The sequence below is a fragment of the Nyctibius grandis genome, chromosome 10, assembly GCF_013368605.1.
Source record: "Nyctibius grandis isolate bNycGra1 chromosome 10, bNycGra1.pri, whole genome shotgun sequence".
Taxonomy (NCBI): domain Eukaryota; kingdom Metazoa; phylum Chordata; class Aves; order Nyctibiiformes; family Nyctibiidae; genus Nyctibius; species Nyctibius grandis.
Genome location: NC_090667.1, coordinates 14,826,739 through 14,851,905, shown reverse-complemented (window position 1 = coordinate 14,851,905; position 25,167 = coordinate 14,826,739). Strand labels below are relative to the sequence as shown.

Here is a 25,167-nt window from a genome sequence, read left to right as displayed (position 1 = left end):
TGCTGCAGACTGAACAAGCAGTAGCAGTTGGAGCACATCAAGAATGCAGGAGCACATCTTTCAGCTTAGTCCCACCCAGAAGGAATCCAGTGTGTGCACTCCAAGCCCTCTCTCCATTATCAAAAAAACTGAGTAAGCAAGGACAACCTGCAGACCTCTTTCAAAAATACACTTCTTAATTCAGATGCTAATATGGATGCACTCAAAGTTCTGAGGGAGATCTGAACATATTTTTCCAAAGTATTCCTATGTCTAATGTGTTGCAAACATGACCATCTTTTAAAATTATTGGCTTATAGTAAATAAAGCTGAAATTGATGTGATTTAATTAAACATACAATTTCAACACCGGTACTAAGCACCTTCCCCCCCCACACACCAATGTACAACTTCCTTTCGTACTGCCTAAGCCTCGATACAATCAGGCCAATGTTCTGTCACCCCCAAATCTTCACACAAGTTTTTCCTGATGAGAAGGAAGAGTATGAAAACTTATCCCAATTCAAAGATTTCAGTTACAAGAGCGGAGCCTACATAGTCATTTCATATGAAACATGTCAATATTGTAGCTGAACACACACGAACGAAAGAGCTTAAGACTGTCAGAAAGAGCGAAAGATGATAAAACCTACAACAGAAGTTGTTTATTTTCTTATCCCTGACCAGCAAAGCAGTGAACACACCTGCAATATCCCAAGAAGCCTACTTCTCAGAAAAAATACATCACCAGAAAACAAAATCAGCCTACCTCTGTATCAGCTGAACAAGTAAAACAATATGGTTTTGTAAAGGTGGGGAAACAGAGCACTCCTATCCTAGTAGTTGTTTTTTAACTCAACAATGGTTTTCCGAGGGCAAAGCAACATGATATTGTATAGCCTAAATCAGATCACTACTTTGTAACTTATTCTGATATACCAATTACGGCAAAACAAGCGAGGCTTTACAATCAGGTTACACACAATCTGTTCAAGTTGGCATGAACCAGCTCTACTGCCAAAGGACGCAAACCCTCGTGCCCCAACGCACACTCCTGATGCCACCCACACTTTCAGTTCTCTCCTTTCTCCTCCACTTCAGGCCAGGCATTTGTTTTGAGCTATGCACAGAAGCTGATCCATATTAAAAGCAGCTACTTTTAATCCAGCTCACTGCTCATGGGTATGAATGTGTCTGCAAGCAGAGGTGATGACTGAGCTGGGCAGGAAGGGACTGTAACTTCAGCAGCAGCAACGCAAAATTAAGAGTTGGTCAGGTAAATGACTCCAAGAATCACAGAATCATTTAGGTTGGGAGGGACCTCTGGAGATCGCTTAGTCCAACCCCCCAGCACAAGCAGAGACAGCTACAGAACGTCACCAGAAAGATGTCCAGTCAGGTTCTGAGTACCTCCACAGACGGAGGCTCCACAACCTCCTTGGGTGACCTGTTCCAGTGTTTGACCAGTCTCACAGTAAAAAGCTTCTGTTAGACAGAACTGTACCACATTAAACTTAGTAAATCAGAAACAGTCAGAAAATACCTGAATACCGAACCTCTGACTGAAAAGAGACGCAGGCATCTAGCACTTCACCCAACTCAGAGGTTCTACGCTTCAGACTTCGTTAACACAGATTCACTCTTTTACTTAGTTCAGAACAGACTTTAAGTCCACAGGGGCTTAATCAAGTGATAACTAGTACAGTTGAAGACACTCGATGATGTGGATGAAGTAACTTTGGAGCTTAAGTACAGCATAACAGGTTCAGACAAGTAAACAGAATTATTTTCCTCCAGACACCCAAGGGGAATGGGAAAGCAATGGTTCAAAGTCACTAAGAGACCCTGTCCTGGTTTCATTGGGGTTTGGTTTCAGTTTGTGGCCAGCCATGGTGATCAAGGCCCTTAGAAGTTAAATCCAGGGCAGCTGACCCTGGCTGGCCTACAGGTGCATTAACATCAAGCTCACTATAGAAGAGAGGGTTTGGTGGGTTTTTTCCTGCTCTCCTTGCCTCTCCTCCCTTCTCCCTGTCTGTTGTTGCGATTCCTGGAGCAACTTGACAGTGATTTGTGGATGAGTATATTTCTGTCTGTTTCATGTTGTCATTTATATTGATTTTCTTCATTTCATTAAATCTGGTTAAATTCACCCCACAAGTCTCCCTCTCTTCTTCCCAATTCCCTTCCTCATTTGGGGAAGGGACACTGGGTGATAGAAAAACTGCTATCATTTAGCCCCAGGTGCGGGCTAAACGAAGACAGACCCTTTATTCTCTTCAAGGAAGATTACACAATTTCTCTTTGTTGAGACAGTATCCAAACAACCATATCAGGATTTGGCTGAGAGTTACCAAGTTTCATTAAAAAGTGAAAAATTCTTGTTTTTTTTAACCTGTTTCTCTAATGGGAGCTTAAGGAAAAAAAAAAAAAAAGCTAAGACAAACAATCTCATTGTTAGGTTGGCTTGAATACCACACAGAAGTCTAACTTCAATGGCAAAATAATCTGCAAGCTGAAAAAGACTGACTGAAGTCAACCACTTGAAAATCTAAATACAGTATTTTCACCTTTATGAGACAAAAATCACGGCAAACTGAATACCTTACTGTATTAATTCATGAAAGGGAGCTCAAACTAGCATATATAACACACAAAGTTGTATTTAAAAAGCTTAAACATGCTTTGTTTAAAGGGGAAGAAGGGCTCCACATCCCACAGCATCATGCCCCTCTAACTCTAAACCTGCCTTCTCTTCCGCTTCATTTGCCTTCTGCTTCCTGGAGTTCATCACAGATTCTCAACGACGCATCATTCATTACAAACTCTAAGAATTAAAGTGTGGCCCTTCAAGGCTCCCTGATATTCCCAATCAGGTTTGCTACAGGTTTCAAGGGTTTCAGCCCATCTAAGTGTAGGGTTTTTTATTTTACAAGATCAAAGACATCTCAATTCGCCCCACTGTCAGTCCTGAATTTATTGTCTAATTTTTTTGGTTTTCTTTTACATGATAGATGGATTTGCCCAACAAGACTTCTACAGGTGAATCTATTAAGACCTACAGTTGGACTTACTAAGATAGAAATTTCTACAACTGTACCGCTTTCAGACTTGCAAATAACCTGCCTAAATTGACTGACACTGGTCAACAATCTGTGTAATCAAGGTTTCAGTCCTTTTCCAAAGGAAAAAAAGAAAAAAAAAGAAATCAACATCAATCAATCCATCATCCATTTTGAATGACAACTGCCTGGTGGCTAGATGTTGTAACAAATGAGGAAAGCTTTATACTCTTCTTTTAGTAAATCAGGGCACTTTACCTACCACCTTTTAAAGTCAGTATAAAACCTTCCATTATATCTGTCACGGAATTTCTACAATTTCTTCTTTCTCCTCCTGACTCGCCACTGGAACAACCTGCCACTGACCTATCCATGAACTGATTCATTTTTCCAAATCACCTGCAGGCACAAGCCGAGCTCCAGTGATACAAAATGTGATTTCTTGAGGTTCAGTAGTATCTTTAGGCTTTCCTGCCTGTAAGAGACACATCTAGTGATCCAATCTAAAAACATACTTTGTCATAGACTGCAGGCATTTGTTTTTATGGTGAACACAGCACACTTCAGTACTATTTCTGATATTTTCTTTTGGTGAGGTACACCCACGTAAAAAGCACTAGCTTTTCCTCCCTACAAGCAGAGGGTCCAAGTGCTCATCTACAAGAGAACTGGGAATTTCAAGTTGCCACAAAGTTAAGGCCATCCTACTGCAGAACTTGCATTATACCCCCTCTGTCAGACCAAATTATTTCATAGAAAACAAAGATACCTTCAGTAAAGCCCTACAGAGACTGTGACACAAAGTTTACAAACCCCTAACAGAGACAGTATGGTACTAAAATAGAAATAACGAAGTCACTGCAGTAAATGAAATTCTCTCAGAGAGGAACATAAGTAGTGCAAACACATTGGCTCTGGGGCACATCTGGCACAGAAGACAACAGCCAGCCTAAAGTTTTGCTCTCCTTGGGGAAAGAGTCAAAGAATGTGCTTATGCCCATTCCACATGACTGTGTGAAAGACAACTAACTTACACTGTACCTTCAGAGAATATCGCTATTGACTTATTTCCAATTAGGTTATTGTGGCATTAAATAACACGCCTCAAACAACCCTACAATATCACTCAGAACAAAGAAATTCAAGTGACTCAAAAATGCAGAAAATGTAACAAAAATGTTAAGACCAAGTTACCAAAATATCACACTGAAAGTTGAAAAGTCTGAATCATAAAAAAAAAAAGTTTATTTTGCCAACTTAAAAAAAAACTAGTATCACTACATTGACTACCAGATGGTTCAACTGAGAGAGATTCAAAACTTGTCCTTTTTCTATTGTTGTGCTTATTTTGTACAATGTATGAACTCATTAGTAGGAACAGGTAAGGTCACTATGAGAAAGATTCCTCCACTTTGAAAAAAAAAAAAAGTTTGTTGGGGCAAAAGTTGTAGAGAAATCTTTATAAACATTTACAGAAGCAGCATTTTCCTTTTTTGAAGTTTCTTAGTAAGTTACTACAGTTTTCATCACGTTTTTCAGCATTCCAAACTCCTCATGCTGGACATGGGAGACTCCTAGGTTCTTAGTACTAAATAAAAGTATTCCTTTTAACAAAAGTGTAAAACTTCATAGCCAGCAGACTATTACTGATTATTTTCCTTTTAAGCACTCTATCTTCCAGAAGTTCTGGGAAAAGATTTGCTACCAAAATCCTATTGTTTGCATATCTTCCAAAGAATTCTAACAACAACCTCCCAGCTGTATTTCTGTACACCTCTTACGTGACCAAAACTGCAGATAGCAGAAGATGAAATGAATGTGTAGGGTGACTGTGCAGGGTGACAGTAATGCAGGCAGCTGACAGGCCAGCAGGACTTGTGGGAAATCAGAACGCGAGAGTGTGTGTTTTTCTTTCTCTCTCTTTCTCTCCAACCCCAATTTTAAATAGAACTTGAACTGACAGAAAAGAAGAAAAAGCCCATGCAATGTGTTCATCAGCTCATAACCCTGAAACCATGGTACCCTACAATGTCACGCCTAGTTCCTGGCATGGAACTGTTCTTGTAATGTAAAAACAAACTGTTGAAGATGAGCTCTATATGGGATGACAATGATAACAAACATTCAGACTGAGTAAGAACTCAGTTCGTGAACACAATAAAAGTTTGAAGCACCAAAAAAAAAATTACGTCCATCTACTTAACAAGTAGTTTGTCACAGGGCCTGCAATCTCAAATCTATTTTGTACGTACTTTTTGATTTTCAAGATTACAAATAATCTGAAATAATCCAATTTACTTTTCTGTCTGCGGGTAATCTGAAAAACTGCATGGAAAACGTATGATCTTTTGTATCCTCTTCCACTAAAGCACCAACTAAAGCAGCCCCTTAGTAGTAAGGCTAACTGTTGCACTAATGACAACATAAGGACATGGAAAGGGTTAAGTACAAAACCTTCATAATGGAGACCAGGAATAGTGGTTCAAAAAAATACAAAGCAGAATATGGGAAAACAGGGAACAAAATACAGCAGTCATAGTAAAATAAAAAGCAAAGCGGTCCAAACGGAAAAGCATTTTTCAGAATATGTAATACTAATTATGACTGTAAAACAGCCAATAAATGTTACTACGCCAGATCTTTTTGCTCTACAAAAATCAAACTCGACCCTTGATTTTCAGGGATTGGGGGAGAAAAAGGAGAAAACCCCTTAATTAGTATTTCAGTCTACACACAAAATAATCGATCCAACACAAAAGTAGTTTAAGCTGTCAAAGTACTTTAAGAACACAGAGGAGAGAAAAGTGGGAGTGAGAAAGGGGGAAGAGATGGACAATCCCTATCCTACAAAATAAGGAAGAAAACATATGCAGAAGAAACCGCTGTTGGGAAGTCATGCACCAAATTATGTATATTTGCAATACTCATGACTTACATCCAGCATGTGATCAACATCAATAACAACGATAATCTTTTAAAAAATCTCTTTTTGTTAGTTAGAAGTAGATTACATACGCATTACTTCCTCAGAAACGTTAAGGCTTTAAAATCAAGCAATACACAAGAGGAGGAAAACTATCATCCCTTTAACTTTTGGCTGAAACTAAATAATAGTTATGAGCTACTTAAAATAAGGCTAAAACTGAGTTGTGAAGATACACAAATACGACCACAGAAAAAACTTTATTCAAGGCTCAGTACTTAAGACAGCGCGATGCTTCTGCTTCTTAACGCTGTTGGAAGATACATGCAGTTGGAAGATACATGCAACATTCGTGAGGGTCAAGTGACAATACTCTACTGTTTATATTATGCTTAGGCATTTGAAATATTTGTGGGTGATGGACTGTGTGGATCCGGCCCCTCGAGATGTCGATAAACTGAAAGCACACAAAGCCAACTATTTATTAATCGTTTAACATGGCGTCTTTCTTAACACTGACTTTGTTTTTTTGTCACCTTACTTACTTTACGCCGCAAAACAGGAGCCGTTCGTAATAATTAACACAGTAGGCGACAGCTCGTCAAGGGTAGAGGGAGATGTTTGTAAACCAGCATGAAAACAGATCCTTCGCGGGGGGATCAGCGGGATACAAGGACTTTACTACAGCGCAAACACGTGTGGCGGGGGCGGACGAACGGAGGGCACATCCCCGCGGCGGGGGCACGGCGGCCGGGGGCGATGGCGGCCCCGCCCCACCAGGCCTTCCCGCCGGGCCGGGACAGGACAGCCCGGCCCTGCCCAAGCCAGCCCTACCCGCCCCTCAGGCCCGGGCCCGACCCCGCCGTGCACGGGGAACAGGGGCGCGCGCGGGGAACAGGGGCGCGCGCGGGCCGCCGTTGGGCAAGGGCCGGGCCGCGACGAGACGCGCTCCCGCCGCCTCCGCCGCCGTCCCCTCCCCCTGCGCTACCCACCGGGCCTCCCGTCGCCATCCCGCCTCCTGCCCGAGCTCCGCCAGCGCCCGCCGCCCCGGGCCCGTCCCCGCCCCACCCCCGCCGCGGGCCGGGCCGGGCGGTGCAGGCGCGGAGGCCGCCCGCCAGCAGCTGCCGCCGCTCCCCCTCCCGCCGCCCGGCAGGGGCGGGCCCCGGGCCGTACCTCACGGGCTCTGCGGTCATGTCTCCGCTGCCGCTGCTCGGTGCGGCCGGCCGGGCCGGAACCGGGCTCAGGCGCTGAAAGCAGACAAAGCCGTTATTGCCACCATCGCAAGCTCCGCCGCCATCTTATCGGAGGGAGGCTGAGCCAGACCTGCCTCCTGCCGCCTTCCTCCTTCGCCGCCTCCCATTGGCTCCTTGCCGCCCCCAGCTATTTTCTAATTGGGCGGCTCCAACGGGGCCTGTTGCTAGGGTCTTTCACGTCACCGTCCCAACTTTCCCCGCTCTGATTGGCTGGAGGGAGGGTTACATCACCGGCAGGGGGCTGACGTCACGCACCAAGTCCCGTGACATCATTTCAAAACAAAGTGTATTGACGACTTTGCCCAGCAGGGGGCTCCGGCCTGCGGGTGCCCCGATGGCCTCAGCCCCCGCGGCAGGAGCCAAGGGCACACGGGTGCTGTGCAGGCGGGCAGAGCACTGCGGGGCGCGAGGGGCGACAGCGAGGGTCGGGTCCCACCCCGTCCCCAGACTCAACACCTCCAGCTGATCACGGCAGTTAAATCCATCAGCCCTACGAAGAGTAACGCTGCGATCCCGGCCAAACTCTACAGGAGCACCAGAACGACCCCAGTCCTCCATGGGGATCAGCCATCCAACGCAAAGCAGACCACCCATGAGCACAGAAGCAAGCTTTGGAGGAGACAGTTTCCCAAGTACAGAATAAAAAGACAGAGAGATACGAATAACGTAAGCTATATTGAGAATTACCGAGGTTGAACAGCACCCAAGTTACCCTGTTGCTCGAGTCACTTAAGCCCAGCTTTGCTAGAACTTTTTTCTTTTTTTAACAGAAAATTCTTTAGATAAGGCAACACATCGTTGGCAGCTTCACGTAAGTATGCCAAGATAATTCTCCCTGCTTGTACTAGCAGCTTCTACATTCCCGTCAGATGTTAAAATCCGTGCGAAGAGTAGAGGATTCGAATACATCCCTATTCAGAGGGAAAGGAGTTACATGCTGTCGTGAGAAGGCTACCGAACTCCACTGGCTGGGATTTCATGTAAACGTCCATCTCCCCACATCACCAGAACACACCACCAAAACCCAGTCCAGTACCACACAATCTGAAACACAAGCATTATTCACTTATTATAACCAGTTTTGAAAATTAACATATTTTTCTGCAGAAACTGAAAAAAAAGTACCAACTCACCTGGTTTCATAAAGCAATGTGGGAAATAGGAGAAAAAAGCGTAAGTGAAAGCCTTGTCATTTTAAGTATAACTACCCCTTAATACCTATGTCATTCTAAAAGGCAATGATAACAGAATAAACAGCATTTTCGCTCTTCAGCATTTTCACTCTTCAGCACATACAAGCTTACCCATCTCAGGGAAATTCTACAAACTGGTCTAAATAGAATTTGTTTTAGAATTTACCATTTTACCCAAGAAGTGCACCCTGTATTTGCTGAATTTTAGTAATACCAAACAGCAGATTTAATAACAGCTTTGTTAACAAATGCTGTTTCATGGTCAATGCTACTTAAAAGACCGAAGCATCACCTGCCTTCTAGCTAAATTTTAGAAGGAAAAAAAAAATAAACCCACATTAACTGACTGCTACAAATTCCATTAAAAAATTGCAAAAAGCCGTACTATTTTTTTGCCACCAGACCGATGAATTAAACTGGAAGCATTAGGTATTCTTAGCTCTGCATTAGTATTCCAATTCTGTGATTAAAATAAGAAGACAAAACATTTCTTTTCCGCTTCAAGGGACTTAGTCTGCTTTATGGACTAATATCCTACTGATTTAGAATAATAGATATATTTATTACTTTTACTCTACAATATATCTTTCTTTTACTGTTTTCTTGGGAGATGGAAGGAGGTATTTGAAAGCAGTTTAAAACAACCAAATTTAACTGCCTCCAATTCACAACTTATCTCTAAAGATGCACATGAAAAAGAAATCCTATTGTGAGAAAAGGTCAAGATAAGTAAGAATGGAAATGTTTCCATCTCCCAACAATTACTGCAGAAGACAAAACCTGACACTGTCATGGTGTTGTCAAAAACAGATTGTAGAAGCACACTGAAATCTGCGTATGGACAGATATTGCAGGGAATCATTCTGCACATCTAACAAGCCTACAGTTCAGTTTCCCCAGCACTCCACTAACAGACACTGCTGGCTGCTCCGATATACCTGGAAGAACGAGGATTCAGAGCTTAGTCTGCAGGACAAACCAAGGGCCACTGTAGAGTCTCATCACACTGATTATTTTTTTTTCATAATGATAGTAATTAGTTTTCTTAAGTAGATATTAGCCTACTTTTAAGAAAAATGGCTGAAAGACATGTATAGTTATCAATTGACAAGAGAATATTTTAATAACTTTATGTGCTCCTGACCTAGAAATACAAACTACATATACATCCTTTTCAGATTATTAACTGTGATAGAAGTAGCACAATTAATCCAGAACAATAAAACGCTGCTCAAATTCATTTTATAGGAATGGTCAAAATCTGAGCTTTTAAATGGAATAGATTGTGTGCAATAAAACTCAATTCTCCATGCGTCAGACAAAAAGCACGATAAAAAGTGAAAACAGATGACTGCTTACCCCAGAGCCTGGGTTTGTTCTTTTTTCTTATTCTATTCCCCTTAATAAAGTTCAAAGTGATGGTGTGGAATCAGTTGAGTAGTGGTTTGTATTTGATAATTAAACCTTTGCAGCATGAGAAAGCAGTAAACATCAAGGTCCAATAAATGCCAATACTTTTCCAAATCCTTTGTGAGAATTAATTTCTCATGGCAGATGAAAGCACTTTGAAATTTTAACTTCTTAAAAAATCCAATTTCAGCATAAGTGATTTTCTGTTATAGACCGGATAATTTTTAAAACACACTATCAGAAACCATTGCTAATAAGCCATAAAGGAACACTACAGAACATTCTTTTCTTCCAACAAAATCTGGCTACAAGATGCCATGATCTAGCATAATCTGACGTCATGGGCAGCATATCCAAACAAGTGTGATTAAGGCATCTAATTTTCTTTGGATGTTCCAAATGTTTAGAAAGTTAAGCAGCTGACTTTCTTCAGTACTTCTAAAATGTCTACTTTGATTTGTCAGGAATATAGACTAGGAATCAAAAAAAAAAAGTCACTCTTATGCTTACTTTTACACTTTTGTTAAGAAGGCTCAGGATAAGCCTTGCTGTACACTTAGTTAACGTCCAATAGTTGTGACCATAAAAGCATCTACATTTTTCTCCTAAAATCTCTAGGCGGCCATCATCTCATGTTCCCCAGACACTGATGGCTACCCCATCGCCTGCCAAAAGCTTTAACTTGTTCTTACCCTCATGTCTCAATATGTGTCTTAATCACATGATTGCATATGTACACTCAGCCACACGGACATCACCAGCCATTGGTTTAATTGGATTAATTAAGGTTATTCGCACGAGCACCAAGCCATACCCAACAGATGCAGAGCTGAGCACATCTTCCATCTTGTTGGAGGATTAAGCAGCTCTGCCCCTGAAGAGCACGTGCTTATGAAGCACCTCTGTTAAAGGCTTAACTGCAGGAACGACTACTAGGCACCCACCATCACGAAGCATGTTCTGTGCTGAACACTGCAACGGTTTGAAGACAGGAGCTTCCAGTAAATTGTAGATAATACAAACCATTACTGAGATTAATACAATTAGATTTACTATCTTGCCTTGGGCTTAGCTCATCAGAGAACTCCCTACATTGCTTCTAGCAATTATTCCAAAATATTTTTTAAGTACACCACAGCCCCTTCTCAAAAGCAGAAAAAGCACCAATCTGTGAGTCACATTAACAAAACCACACAGTCCATTTTCAGCTACAGAACATACCATTTCCTCCTTTTATTCTAAGTTATCTAAAGGTGAGCTTTTACAGTATTTCTGAGCTGCTTAATGACTGACTTTCTAAAGGAGACTGCCTCATCAAACTCCCAGTTTCAGTATACCAGTTCCCAAACGCACTGCCTCTTCTACCTTTGTTCAGCGGGTTCAGAACTGTATTATACTAACTAGTTAGTGAGATGCATGTGCCAATGGCCCCAAGGAATCACGTTGGGTACCAATTGTAGCTGGCCATTACCTCTCAGCTGCTGCACAAGTCAAATCTTTCTAGAACTGCATACTCTCTACATCTGCTACAGGTCCTTGCAAGCACTCAATCTTCTTTTGCTCCACTGTCACACTTGTTCCCTCCTCCATGCACTTCAGTTCCAGCCTAGAGAGCAGAAAAACTGTTGGAAAGAGTAAGCATTATTTTCATTTCATATGCCAGCATGGAAAAAGAGGAAAATCCCAAACTCTGAACAACTATACCACCTTAAGTGGAAGGTGAACATGTCTCCATCATCCACCAGTGTGACATGCAACTCTTTAGTTACTACAGGATTAGATGCTTTTTAGAGAGAGAATAAAATACGCACCATGTCTGAAAAATTTGAAACAAGTCTGAAAGTTTAAGAAAAAAACATTACTTCTTTAGAATGAGATTGTAAGCCACTTTCATCCGCACTGCTAGTGACTGAAGTACAACCAACCTGAAAGTTTATTGGAAGCACTGTACCAACAGGGCAGGAAAATAAGCAACAGGTACAGCAGTCCAGAGTTGTGCCAGGCAGATCTATAGTGCTAACTAGATTCCACCTCCAGAAATGCTATTAGTGGATCTGAAGCCAAGATCTTCACCTCAGGACAGCTGTCAAAGACAAATTAAAACTATGCAATCTTTATGCTATTAGTTGGCTACATGAGAAGATCTCTAGTGTTAACATTTTGGGCTGTAATTTCCCATACAAACATATATATGCTACTAATCCAGTCTACTCAGCCGTACTCACATTACTTACTAGATGCAGACATTTTTACTAACACATTGAAGCAATAGTGGAAGAAAAGACATTGGTTTGTTTTGTTTTATGTTAAAGTTCAAAACACACAGGAGCATGGATTAGACTAAAAATTTTTATTGAAACTTGTCCAAAATCCAGTCAGGCACACAATTTATCCATTCCACTACGGCTTGTCATTTTGAATGGCATAGAAAAATGCATCTCAACAAGGTGAAACATCAAACAACTAAATTAGTCAAGTTAAGGCACTTGAGATGTGTGTTAATTTAGCAAAATTGCATAAGAATAGCATTCTACTTTGAATCATATAGTCCTTTCCGAGCTTTAATCTAAAGTGTCCAAATTCTGTAACCCCTTGAGACAGGGGAGAGGCAGAGGCATGAGAAAAAAAGTCTCATCATATTTTCCTCTGACTAGTAACCTCCAAGGCCACCACAGCCCACGGAAGGAAGTATTACTGGATCAGGCTGCAAAGATTTCCTGTAGTACAGGTGCTGAACTGCACAAGAGTTTGGGCTGAGGCACAACGTCTTCCACTCAAGGCTCCTTAAGGCAAAGTATCTTTGTGAGATGAAATAACAAAAGGAGAGAGCAAAAAGCACAGGCATTCAACTGTAAGGCTGACAAATCTTTCCTGGGGTAACAATATTTATCTTGGGATTAGATATCTCTGCCCATTCTCATATCCTCCCCAAGGATAAAACCTTGGAGAAAATAAATGGAGAATGCAAGAACTTACATAGTGACCAAAAATCTGATACCTTTTTGTTTGTCAGGGCTCTGAGCAGTAACTTGAAAGTCAGTTAGCAACCTTCAATTCATGCTACAGATAGCTAGTTACCTTTCTAGTTTTGGCTTGTATTTTTGAGACTGTGAGTGTTGGCCAGTATAAGAATTTTTTTTTGGCTCCCAGTCAATATTTACAACTTAAATGTTGCAGTTTCAGCATTTGGCAAAGAAAGTTTTTAATGAACAATTGAATTAATAATTCAGTTCTACCTGTTGAAAATTCTCCCTTCATCTGTGAAACAACCTCTTGCATCATACAGCAGTTAAGTACCCCTCTCAAAAATAAGACACAGCTCTAGGAAATGCACATTCCACACTGGAATTTGGAGTATGCTCCAAAGGTCACACACAGACTGAAGGAAAAGCCTTCCAGGTACACGAAGGTGTTTTCTCAACCATGAAAAGGCATGACAGAGAAGCAATTGTCACCTGCTATGCACAACCAGAAAATAAACTGATAAATATGTGAGGGGAAAAGAAACGTATGGAAAACAGATTATCCAACTGAATTTAAAGTACTGTTTCTAGTTAGTCTATGGAAATGTAGTTCTAAGCATTAAGTTCTGAATTTCACTAGAAATAGAGCTGTTTAAGGAGATGTAAAGCTTGTGAAAAAAGAGATTGCATCTTAATACTCTGTGTCCTTCAGAGCAAATTGCTTGTTATATTTAAGGCACTACATGTCGTCTTTGGTTCAGTGTTTAACTATCTCATTCAGTGTAAAGAGAGGTAGCACGAACCATACGTATTTAGCTCTTCCATTCCATTCCATGCAATTTCAGAGTCGCCACCCTTCTGATGTTACAGATTCTGGAATCCTTTAACTCATTAGGAAACTGCAGGAACAAAATAACAAACATTCTTATTAATTTTCCAAGAAACAAAAGTGTGCAACATTTCACTTAGCTTTCAAATATACCAAGAAAATCAGACTGAGAAACTGGGCCTGATGCAACTATGATGTAAGTAGCTGTGGAGAAGTCACTTAAAAGTGAGTTTTCTTGTAACTCAAAAGCCAAGATAACCACATCGTACCTCCAACCAAGTTAGAAGTATATAAGACCATTGCATGGGACAGAATAAAAGATGACCAGTTATTAAACAGGGAATAAGTTCAGCTCTCTTCTGGTCTTGAGAAAAGTCTTCATGAAATAATAAGATTTATTATTTAGATATTTTTAAATAAGAACCAACTTCTCATAGAAAGGGGATAATATTTGCCTATGGGATTAGCCTTCCAAACAAATTAAACTCTGCAGAAGCTGAGACAGTTAGAAGCTGGTCCCTCAACATGTATTTATTCCTTCAAAAGGCATAAAACCTAGGAAAAATGGACAAGATATCTATACCAATCATATATATAATATATATATATATATATGTATCAGTCAATAGTGCTAGACTCTTTACAGAAGTGATCCCAAAATCTATGCAGCTTTAAAGCATCGGCCATTCTTCTTCTCACAAATAAGGATTAATAAACAAGGTGTATGAATATGGAGGAGAAGAAAAGTAGAAAAAAAAGACTTGTTTTCAGTATAAGTTGGCTGAGATATCACTATGAAAGTAGAAATATTTTATTTTCATGCCATTACATATTATAAAAGTACCACCACCTTTCCTTTGGCCAGACTGAAAAAAACATGATATCCAAACACCATTATTTCTGGTGATTATATGGACCAACATTGCCACTCTCTGAGAAGCAAGCAGAGCATTTTTTAAAAGAGTATTTCCCACCAGATTAAATTTCAGAAAATAGGCTCTTTGCCTATTTCTCCATTCTTGTTTATATTAATATTATCAAACAAGGCAATACCAGTCAACAGGCACAGATACATTCATAAGCATGCAGTCCAGATTAAAAAAAAAAACAACAAACAACTTCTAGTACCACTCAATCTTTAATTCCTCATTTGTGTTTACCCACTTCCTTGCAAGAACTCTGTGGTGTTGTAGCTGTATTGCAATGCACAGGAAAACAACGACTAAAGCAGCCGAAAAGACGTACCTGTATGGGTAGCCATGGTATTTAGATCTGAAGACAGACAGCAACCAGCTGAAGAACACCACCACCAAGCCAATACCAGCAATACACATAACTGCAAGAGATGCAGAGTAAGACTCTGGTAACGTAACAGCTGTCCCCAAAAACCCCACAGTGACTGGGGTTTTCAAAAGCATTCTGTAATGCTTACAGATTTTGTCAGATGAGACCTCTATTAGAGCCACTTAGAACTAAATTAACACCAATTTTCTTTCAAATTCCTACTGTAAATCAATTTTATACCATTGCTTTAAGAGAAAGTAAGTCCCTTCTTCCCTCCTTGACTAGCAAAATGCTGCAAAGCATCTCTGTATCTCCCTTTCTCCCAAAAGGGCTTTGAGTTTATCTTGCAGTTTGCTAAGCAACTCCAAATGCTGATGAAAAAAACAAATGATTCACTTCTGCTTAGAGGTGGGAAGTGTACAAAAATCCACAGTACAAAAGCATTTCTACTAAATAGTGTATCAAAATCTTTACTGAATATGACTTCTCTTAGAGAGAAAAGTATTAGTACTTACTTTTTCTTTTCCCCACATCCATGTCAGAAGTAGCAGCTTTGTGGAGGAGTACCATACCTAAAGTAACACCACCATCTACGAACACTGTTTAAGGCTAAATCAACAAAATACAATAGACTCAACATAACACACTCATTCCTAATCTAATAAATTCAGCTCCCACTCCATACCTGGGGCACTAAAACTCCCTCGAAAAATTAAAAGACTTCCCAACCAAACCAGCAACTATGGGGGGGGAAAAAGCAACTGAAAGGCATTCATAATGTCAACTTTTAAGAGGAAAAAAATACCAAGCTTGAAATATAAACTGGAAGGTATGGTAGGTCTTGACACAAAATTAAAAACATGCATTTATTGTCTCAGTTTGTAATGAAACAGTATTCCTTCCCAGAGAGCTCGGTCCACTCCTACTACTGTTCTATTCCACTGGGAAATCCCAAAAGGAATTCAACTTCTGCATTTTATTCAGCTAATAGAATGAATAAAATGCACGTAATATTTAATCTAACAGGATATCTTTCAAGTAGCAATATTTCAGCCTTTCCCAATTCTTCAATTAAAAAAAAAATAAAGCTTGTAAAATTAAGGAAGCACAGACAACTTAAAAGGCTTCACATTTGCAAAGAGTGAATCCTAGCGAAGCAAAATAGTGGATCCAGAGGAACAAAGACAGAATTCCCAAAGATTTAATTCCATTTCACTACAGATGTTCAGTCCCAATTCTCCTCCTGAGATGAGAAATATTTAGCATTGACTGCAATGGGACTGTTCAGAAATCTTCCCATTTCAGATGCGGTCTACCTTCAGCACAAGAGAAAAGGGACTTCAACCTACAGGAATCTTGCCAACTTTACCATTTTAAACATCTCCAGCAACTGGTAGATTGGGTCCATTATGTGATGGATTGCAATAACAAAAATAAACATCAACAAAAAGTTTCTAGGATGAATTTAGACTGAGTGCATCATAAGTACAGTAATAATTAGAAAAAGATCAGAAGTCCCCCTCCAAATGGATGTTTTAAGTTAAAAAAAATGTTTGATAACGAATACACACCAAGAGAGTAAAGTTGTTTTAATACCAGCATATTTAAAGATCAGTTGTTTACTTTGTATTATTTTATTACAAAACACCCAATGCATCAGTTGCTAAACTGGGATTTTGAATAGATAAGAAGAGAAAAGGGAGAAATTAGCAGAAGTCACTCTGTCAAAGAACACTGCTGTTGCAACAGAAGAGACCTGTTAATCATTGTCAAGCAGTGAGGAGGAAAAGTACATTGATTGAAGTTTTGAAATGATGTGCCTGTAATAAGTCTGCTATTCTGTATACTTGTGCACTATAAAACGTGAACAATTTGGGACTGTGAAGTTGCAAGAGAAAAAGACAATATTAGGTAAAATAAAAAATTCTGAATAAAAGATAAAAGAATGCACAGGCTGACACAGACAAAGAAGAAAAGCTTGAGTCAGAGATTACTAAACTTACAGGTGATGGATCAAAAATATACATGTGGGAACAGAAGAAAACATTGAATTTTAGAGTATTCTTATGACTCCAAAGAAACATTTTTATACAAATGAGAAAGGCAAAACCTCTCAACCCGCAAGTTTCCGCTTGCCTTTCTTGGTGGCGTAATACTAGCATGGAAAAATCCTGAATCGTTAGCACAAACAAGTGGTAAGGTTAAAAGTAAAGGAGGTAAGTAAAGACATAAAAGAGAAAAGGTCAGTAACAGAGGAAGGAATTCAACACTAAAGCAAGAACTAAGTGAGATTGAAAAGGTAAGAGACATGCACAGAGGAACACGGGCTGTCCTGAAGAATCTTATGATTCCACAAAGATTCACATCTTTAACGCTGTATTCAGTTCAGTCATTAAGCAAGGAAGAAGGTGGTGAGAAAGCTGTAAACATTTTTCTATTCAACTCAAAGATCTGTGGCACAGGAAAAGCACAGCTGTCAACACAGAAAGGATCTACAGGCTTCTGCATCACTACTAGGTGACAGTTTCGAGCCCTGACAAAGTACTCTCATAGAAAAGGCAGCAACATAAGCTACCAGAAAAATCGTCACTAACCACATTCTTTCTCAGTAGGAAGGATACTAAACAGAAGAACAATGTGTGTTTCTGCCACAAATTGGGCTTGGCTGCTTCCATGGATATAGTTCTGAAAGAGACAAAGAGTAATTGAATTTAGAAAAGGCTGGAATCAGCTTTGACATGATTAACAACAGCTTGGAACTGGGTTTTGCACTGCCTCTTGCAGGAGACAGAAGTTGGAGCATGAACAATTTCATCTGTTGACCATTGATTTTTTGGGGGGAGCTGTGTCAGCATCAAAAATCCTTCTAGTGTCATGGGCAATCAGCCCAAAGTACCATTCCAATTATAAGTGCGAGTGCAGCTACAACCTTCATGGCCCAGACACCCTGTTCAGCAGGGCAGAATACCATAATTATGCCTTCCTGCACCCCCTGCAATCTAAGTCTGATCTGTTCCCAGGCTTAGATTCTTAGGTCGCACACGTTGCTCCTCAGCTTAGGGACAGCCTCTTCAATCTGCGTGTGAACCCTAACTCGCTTGGCTCCAGAACCAAGCATTTGCAATCTTTTTCATGGCATACCAGGAAAAGGAACAGCACTACCAATACCATTCAAGCTTTATTCTTCAGTCTCAAAAAGGCTTAGGAATGATGTAAAACAGAAGAAACAAAAGGAAGTGCTTTCAAGAAAACATTTAAAATATGTCAACATCCACTCAGGAAGTTGGATCAGGTTTATTTATATTAACAGCTTATTAACAAACTGGGTTAACAGAAATTTTGAAATTTGTGAAATACCATTTTTTAATCCCTTCTGCAAAGCTCTACATCACTATGGTTGTGATGTTATATGTAAGGAGAAAAAAAAAAAATTGATAAGCAGATCCACTTTTTATGGAAGAATACAGAGGGCCTGACCCACCTAACCAGGCATGAAAGGACATTTCACCAAATTGATTCCCTTCTGAGTAAAAGACATGAGAAAAGCCAACAAGGGATGTGTAAGCACCTGCAGAGATGCAACGCTCTCAATGCATTCTGACTACTTTGACAGTGTATCTCATTCTGTATTATGTACAGAGCAGTATACTTAAGAGATGTTAAAACTGATTTTTTGCAGGAATGAGATTTCATAAGTCTAAGGTCACTAGACATTAATATACCCCGAGAATCTCAAAGGAAGATGTTTTTATATGGAAGTCATTAGATGGGCATATGAGCTAAAAAGACAAGGTTAAACACGAAATTGCCAGGCTCAGCAACAGGACTGTTTAGCATGTAAGACTCAACAAGCACCTTTATTTTGCTGTTAGCAATTTAGAGCTATCGTGACTCTTCATCACTAGAAATACAATGTATGTCCAATACAGAGGAAAGCAAATGTCACAGGTAAATAAATGCTGAAAACAGGAAAACAAGTAGGAATGGTTAAAAGATGCATAGAAGGTCAGAGAAATGGAAGAGATCAGGTAATTTAAAATAATCTACCCTCAGAACCTAAGCAAAAGTGCACTGTCATTATGCTTCCTCCAAAATGTATCACTTTTTTCACTTTTTCATTTTGGAGAGATGGGCAACAAGAAGAAGGATGAAAGAAATGCTTACCTTTGGTTCTGAAGCAAGGGGGAACCCTCCCAGCCAAATAACTTGTTAGCAAATAGTTTCGGTTACTCTGTATGCTCTCCCTCTTTACTCTAGAGCATTATTCTAGTACCTTCTTAGCTTTCTGTCATTACTAGAATAATCAAAGTTTCCACACACACAAAGACCTTGAACACTGGGTATTAACACAACAAAAATAAACCCCAAGGTAACACTCTGGAACCAGTATGTCCCATTTCCAGCAGAGTACCATCCCTGACTGGTGTCTAATGCTTTATTGCATGGAAAGCACTTTGAGCAGTTTCTAACAAGAAACTGGACATGCTGCTAGGTAGTAAATTAATCTTAATATTTCTCATCTGATTAACAATTGCATTTCTTATTCTCTTAAAAGCTTATTACTGAGCACAGAAAGCAATACACCTAAAAAACCCCTAAGCAACATTTGTCCTTGCTCTCAGAACATCACAGAACTAATGCCACCATTCTTACAGATTTAAGGAATCATTGAACAAAAGACTGTAAGAATGACTTTACTATCAAAATGGAATTCTAGGTAATGGTTGAAGTTATCACACAGCAATTACACAACAGAGCACTTTGTTTTGGATTAAGATCAGTATTTTATAATTTCTTAGTAGTAAAGTGTGAGTTTGCAAACAGAGTGTCTTCTATTTGTGCCAAGACAAGGATAAAGCTAATTAGAAGAAAATCTAAATCTTGACTGGAGCTCTAATGCTTCTGTTTCACACAAAACAAAACCCCTCCTTTACAGGCATATTTTAAGAGAAGACAGATCCCCTCTGACTAATCAACAGCTCTCTAGTTTGCCTTGCTCACTACAGGAGAGGTTAGCCTCACTGACTTACAAAGAAAGGAGCCAAGAATACAATTTGCACTCTGACTTGCCTCTTTTAGCATCAGCCTTATTCTGTAGAAATACAACAGAAAAGAAAATGAAGATAAGACTTACCACTTGTCCTGTATGGGGATTCTTGTGAGCGTAGGGGGGACCCCTAATGTGGTTCCACATCTGGCCTGATGTCATTGCTAATACAAAACACTGAAAAGGAAAGATGAAACACTATTTAATAAGGATTTTTATTACTATTTTTTACCCAATTTCCTTTCATTTCATACCAAAACGTACTGGTTTGGAACACAACCTTAGGTTAGGCACTGTCCTACCTTTTATTTGTATAAAAGGCATCTAATAAAGCATTAACTGATCTGAAAAGACAGAGATCAAATAATATTATCAGTCTACCAAAAAGTAAAACTAAATGCACCTCATTTTCGTATACCAGGTGTAAGCACCTCTAAACACAAAAGCTTTTAAAGATGTGAATTGTTACAAAACTCATGACAACAGGCAGACAAGAGTTATAATTACTCACCAAAGCAGCAGATGCCCAGCCAGTTTTGTTATACAGAAAATCCAGATTGCTTCCACGCAGATATACGAGGCCTCCGATGACAGCCAGCAACAGCCCTAACATCAACGGTCCAGCATAGTTTGGTGGCCTTATCACACGAATCTACACAGGATATTTAAATTACTTTCCTTCAATAGGATTATACATTATACTCACATTCCTTCTAACAAAACCCACAATATATTAGAGTGGAAAACAATACCAGCACACACACAAAAATTTTCTATGTAATAAATCTGACTAGGGAAGTAATGCTTCTTCCCCCATTACTGTAACTTCAGTTTTATACACCTTTACTCTACCTAATAATTTAAAGACTGTTTTTCTTCCATAGGAACAGACGAGGGATAAAGAAGGAGAGGAGTTTTACCATCTTATCAAATACAGAATTACACAAAATATTAGAACACAATGTAAGGAAACTTAAAGATGTAGTCATGTGCCCAAACTAGATTTTGTAGACAAGAACTATTTAGATTATCTGAGAGTAGATCGTTAGACACAGAACACCACTGACATATTTCATAGCTGGAATTACATAAAAAGGGAGTGCTGCAGAGGTGGGGAAAGTCTGTATATACTCACATTGACATCAGTTCTGTCAGCCACCCAACGAGCAAGCTGTTCAGCTGCAAAGCCACGCACCTGAAGTTCATACGTGTCACCTCGTTTAGGCTTCCCTTTAGCAGGAAAGTTAATGAAGGTTGGAGCAGAATTCATGTTTAGCTGTATTTAGAAAATTCATAGAAGATACAAATGTTACTAAATAGACCTTTCATGGTGCTGTATCTTGCAACATTTGTCACTAAATCAATCAGAAAAAGTAACTATTCAAATAAATAGATTTCATTGACAATGACTTAAAACAAAAAGAAAAGACAGCACACAGTAGCTTGCATTTCTGTATTTCATAGAAGTACTCAATATACTCCTGCAATTTCTCTTGTGCCCCATGCTGATTTCTCCTTTTAGTCTTGATGAACAAATTTTTTTTTAGCTCTGGATGTCTGAGAAAAAAAATGTTACTTCTGAGTAGGCTTTTTTTTTTTTTAAACACAATTGAGCATGCTTTCTAAAGTGATTGATGTTTCTTTGTTAGTACTCAAATCTATAGCTACCAATTCAAAAGATTCAGACAAGTTAAGAGGAGATTATAAAAGGTAAATAGAAGTAGTTGTTCACAAAATGCAGTTCTACCTTTTCCTAACACTGTTTTTCCCCATAGCATTTCAGGTTTTTTGAAACTGTTTCTTATCTAAATACCACTTTTGGGAAAGAAATCTGCAAAATAGGAATATATACAATAATCTATAAAGGCCATAACTTGATGAATGAATTTTTGATGTAACACTATGGGAAAAATTAAAAAGAATAATAAAAGACATCCCTTTCCACTTCTCCAGTCCAAAAGCTTCCATTTAATAAAATATTATTGCCTAAATTGTGTAGCTTTTAAATAAAGACGAGTATCTCTTAAAAAAAAAAAGAGTTAAGATTCACAAAACTATAATGAACTATTAATGTGATCTACAATTGCAAGCATACATTGGATGTTCTCATACACTTAAAGTCTGCTTACATAATGTTCATAGAAGAGCAAAATGGGTACTAGAAATAAGCTAACTGATACTGAAAGCCTGCTCTATCATCCTCTAGCAATCTAAAAATTGTAATAGCTGTTCCTAGTAACATTGGTGCTTTCTATCTTGCCTCTTCATGTATCATAGAATTCCATTAAGAATTACACTGTAAGTTACTATAGGAGACAAACTCAGAAACAGTCAGAGAAGCCAGTTCGCTCCTTGTGATTTGTCAGTTCTGTTAATATTACTGCCAACGTGCTACTGCCCTCTGCTCTTCTCATTTCTTCTGAGTGGCAGCTTTTAACTTTTCAATTATTTCTTTAATCATCATAACACGAAATTTTGTATACAACTTTACCTTCTTGCCCCTCAGTCTCCAAAACCCAAGTTAAAAATAATGTTAGAAGAGAAAAAGAAAGACATTACCATCTGAAACACATCAGAGCCTTCATCAAAATCTACCATAGCAAAAAAAATCTTATTGGTAAATGCGCTGGAATATCGCCAGGAGTTTGCCAGAATCTGGTATTCCTCATCAGCTTGCCTGCGAAACACACAAAGTGAGATACTGTATCATGTTTGTCCCGAACACAAGTTACAAAACAGCTGAGGGAGATGTAGTCACCCACTCCATTAATGGGTGCAGCCACACAGCCCTACGTTAATTTTCTAGTGTTAAAGTTTAAGGCCAGAGACTCATCTAACAATCTCCTGAAGCATCTCGCGCTGCTTTTTAAATGCAAGGGCAAGTTTTGTTGAGTCGAGTCCATGAACACAAGCAGTGGTAACTTCTAAATGAAATGGAACCCAGCAGCTCATGATTTGCTAGTCCACAGAGCACCAAAAAGAATACAGGTGTGCTTTCTTTTCCATATCAGAGGATTGGAAACCAATTAATTTCAACTAACTAGGTATAAAAATCATCTTCCCAGACTTCTGCCACCTCTGGTTTAATACCTGAAAGCTATAACATGGTTAAGGATCCACCATATTGTAATTGTAAACTTTTAGACTACATGGCTAGCAGTAATTCTACAAACTTTTCTTCAGCATCTCATGCCAGGAAAGTTGAACTTTCACCCTAGCTTCCTCCAGAAGCCTATGAGTGTGAATACTGTTCCTGCAAAGCAGCAATTATTTTAGGAGAGAGATAAATGTGTGGGAATGTATGTGTAATATGTATGTAAGAAAACAACATAGTCCCTAATGATTTAATTTCAAAGATAACCCTACTACAATGTGCCCTATATTCCTCCCACATACATGAAAGTTTTATCCTATTCTTAAATTTAATTTCCTACAAAGCTTATGATGACTTTCAAGTTCTAACTTAGGACTAAATTAAGCCCATACTTGCACACAACACACTGTCTGTGAGCCTGAAGAGCAGTGAACATCACAATCACCGAGTAGTTTCTGGGTGCTGCCTTCACAAGGCGTCGAAATTTGTCTCCATTCATTCGAATAACGGATCTTTTACTAGCCCACTCCATTAGCTGGTTCACTTTTTCTGATAACACCATCTGAAAATAAAGTCAGAGAAACACTTGGGTTTTGGTTTTATTTCCTCTAGTCTCACAGTCCAATCTTGAAGGTTTTTAGCTTTGACGTAACAAGCAGCAGCACTGTAGTTCATAAGAACACTGACCACATCATGGGATACTTCATTAAGATTCTTGAAGGCATTCACAGATCCGTTTGATGGTCACGTTAATATTGTTCATTTACTTTAACCACTTATTAATACACACACTTCAAGCACTTTGCCTTTAAGCACTTACTATTACAAATGCTGGTGAAGACACTCAGCTCACTAGTAATTTCTCATGTTGCTAACTGTAAGATTTCTTTCAGATGTACAAACAGCCCTAAATCACTCCACAGTATTTATTCAATACTAAGCATCACACTCTGTTTCAGATTTCAAAACTTGGTGGAAGTGGAATCAATGCTAGAGAGGGAAGCACTACAGAAGTGAGCTCAACATCTCATTTCCAGCATTGCTTGAAAAAACTTGCTTTGGTACATATTTGGAGAACTCTGGCGTGCTCAGCACTAAGCTCTTCGTTAAAAATGAGCCAACCAATTCTATAACATTATAGAAAGAAGTGAAAAACCCTCAAATATTACATTTACCATAAACTACCTCTCTACCCCTTATTAACACCCTTCTTCAGACAAATACTTTGGGGTAAATAATAAACTACTCTTCTTTGACTTACAACTGACACACGTACACACTGATTTCAACCCCAGGAGTCAGGTGCGTGGAGATATGTGACATCTTTGTGATTACAACCAAAGACAGTCAGTCCACCCACCCTCTCCCCCCAAATCTCACAGTAGGCAGACAACACTCTCGTAGTGCTTTTTACAAGAACAGAAGAACCCGGAATTAAACACACTTGAAAATAAAGAGAAAAATTAGAATTATCTGATTCTATAAAGACAGCTGCTCCGCTCGGCCCCCGGGCGTGCCCGCGGGCTTCCCCCCAGGGCCTGGCCGGTGCCGCCGAGGACGGCCGAGCCTCAGGCGGGGGAGGCCCATGGGCTATCCGGAGTGGGGCCAGGCCCCCCAGTGCGCGGCCTGACGGAGCCCCCTCTCTGCCTCCCCAGCGCTGTACGGCCCCAGCGCAGGCCAGCGCCCGCGGGGACCTGCCGCGGTCGGCCCGGCCCGGCCCGGCCCGGCCCGGCCCGGCGGCACCGCCCGGCCCGGGCAGAGCGGCGGCCGCAGGCGGGGGCAGCCCGGCGGGGCTCCCGGCGGTACCTCACCTCCTTCCGCTTCTGCCCCGCGGCGCCCGGCCCGCCCCAGGCCGCCAGCAGCAGCAGCGCCAGCACCGGCAACGCCGCCATGACTACCCCGCTCTGCCGCTTGGCGCCTATTGGCAACGGCCGACCCAACGGCAGCGCGGCCCCGCCCAGGAACTTCCTATTGGCGGCGGCGCCGGCCCGCGACTCGCCGCCGGCCTCCGATTCGCTGAAGCTGTCTCTAGTGCGGGCTGGCCGCTAGCCCATAGGAGCGAGGCAAGCTGGAGCCGTTCGATTGGCGGAGCCCTGGGGGGGGCGGGCCCTGCCGCGCTGAGGCGGGCCGGCA

At 40.4% G+C, this 25,167-nt stretch overlaps 2 protein-coding genes and 1 long non-coding RNA gene across 4 annotated transcripts in view; all 3 read right to left on the bottom strand.

Moving 5' to 3' along the window:
* The window catches only part of ATRX (ATRX chromatin remodeler), an 82,089-nt gene extending 74,780 nt beyond the window's left edge, over positions 1–7,309 (bottom strand). Inside the window, 1 exon segment of the mRNA XM_068409731.1 lies at positions 7,135–7,309. Coding sequence (XP_068265832.1) covers positions 7,135–7,154 — 20 coding nt within the window. The 5' untranslated portion in view covers positions 7,155–7,309.
* LOC137668303 (uncharacterized) lies at positions 6,237–7,026 on the bottom strand. Its single transcript, XR_011048914.1, has 3 exons — positions 6,954–7,026; positions 6,507–6,607; positions 6,237–6,418 (listed from the first exon to the last, which is right to left on the bottom strand). It is a non-coding gene; the product is annotated as an uncharacterized lncRNA (long non-coding RNA).
* Positions 7,310–12,152: 4,843 nt separating the features above from the next.
* MAGT1 (magnesium transporter 1) lies at positions 12,153–24,958 on the bottom strand. Of its 2 annotated transcripts, XM_068408739.1 has the most exons (10): positions 24,846–24,958; positions 23,427–23,596; positions 22,500–22,617; positions 21,076–21,216; positions 20,452–20,592; positions 20,028–20,117; positions 17,515–17,578; positions 15,409–15,483; positions 14,855–14,945; positions 12,153–13,679 (listed from the first exon to the last, which is right to left on the bottom strand). In XM_068408739.1, the coding sequence occupies exons 1-10, from the start codon at positions 24,924–24,926 to the stop codon at positions 13,664–13,666; spliced, it is 987 nt and encodes a 328-aa protein (XP_068264840.1). In that variant the 5' UTR covers positions 24,927–24,958; the 3' UTR covers positions 12,153–13,663. The 2 variants fall into 2 exon arrangements, with proteins under 2 accessions (XP_068264840.1, XP_068264841.1); XM_068408740.1 differs by lacking the exons at positions 15,409–15,483; positions 17,515–17,578.
* Positions 24,959–25,167: the final 209 nt, after the last annotated feature.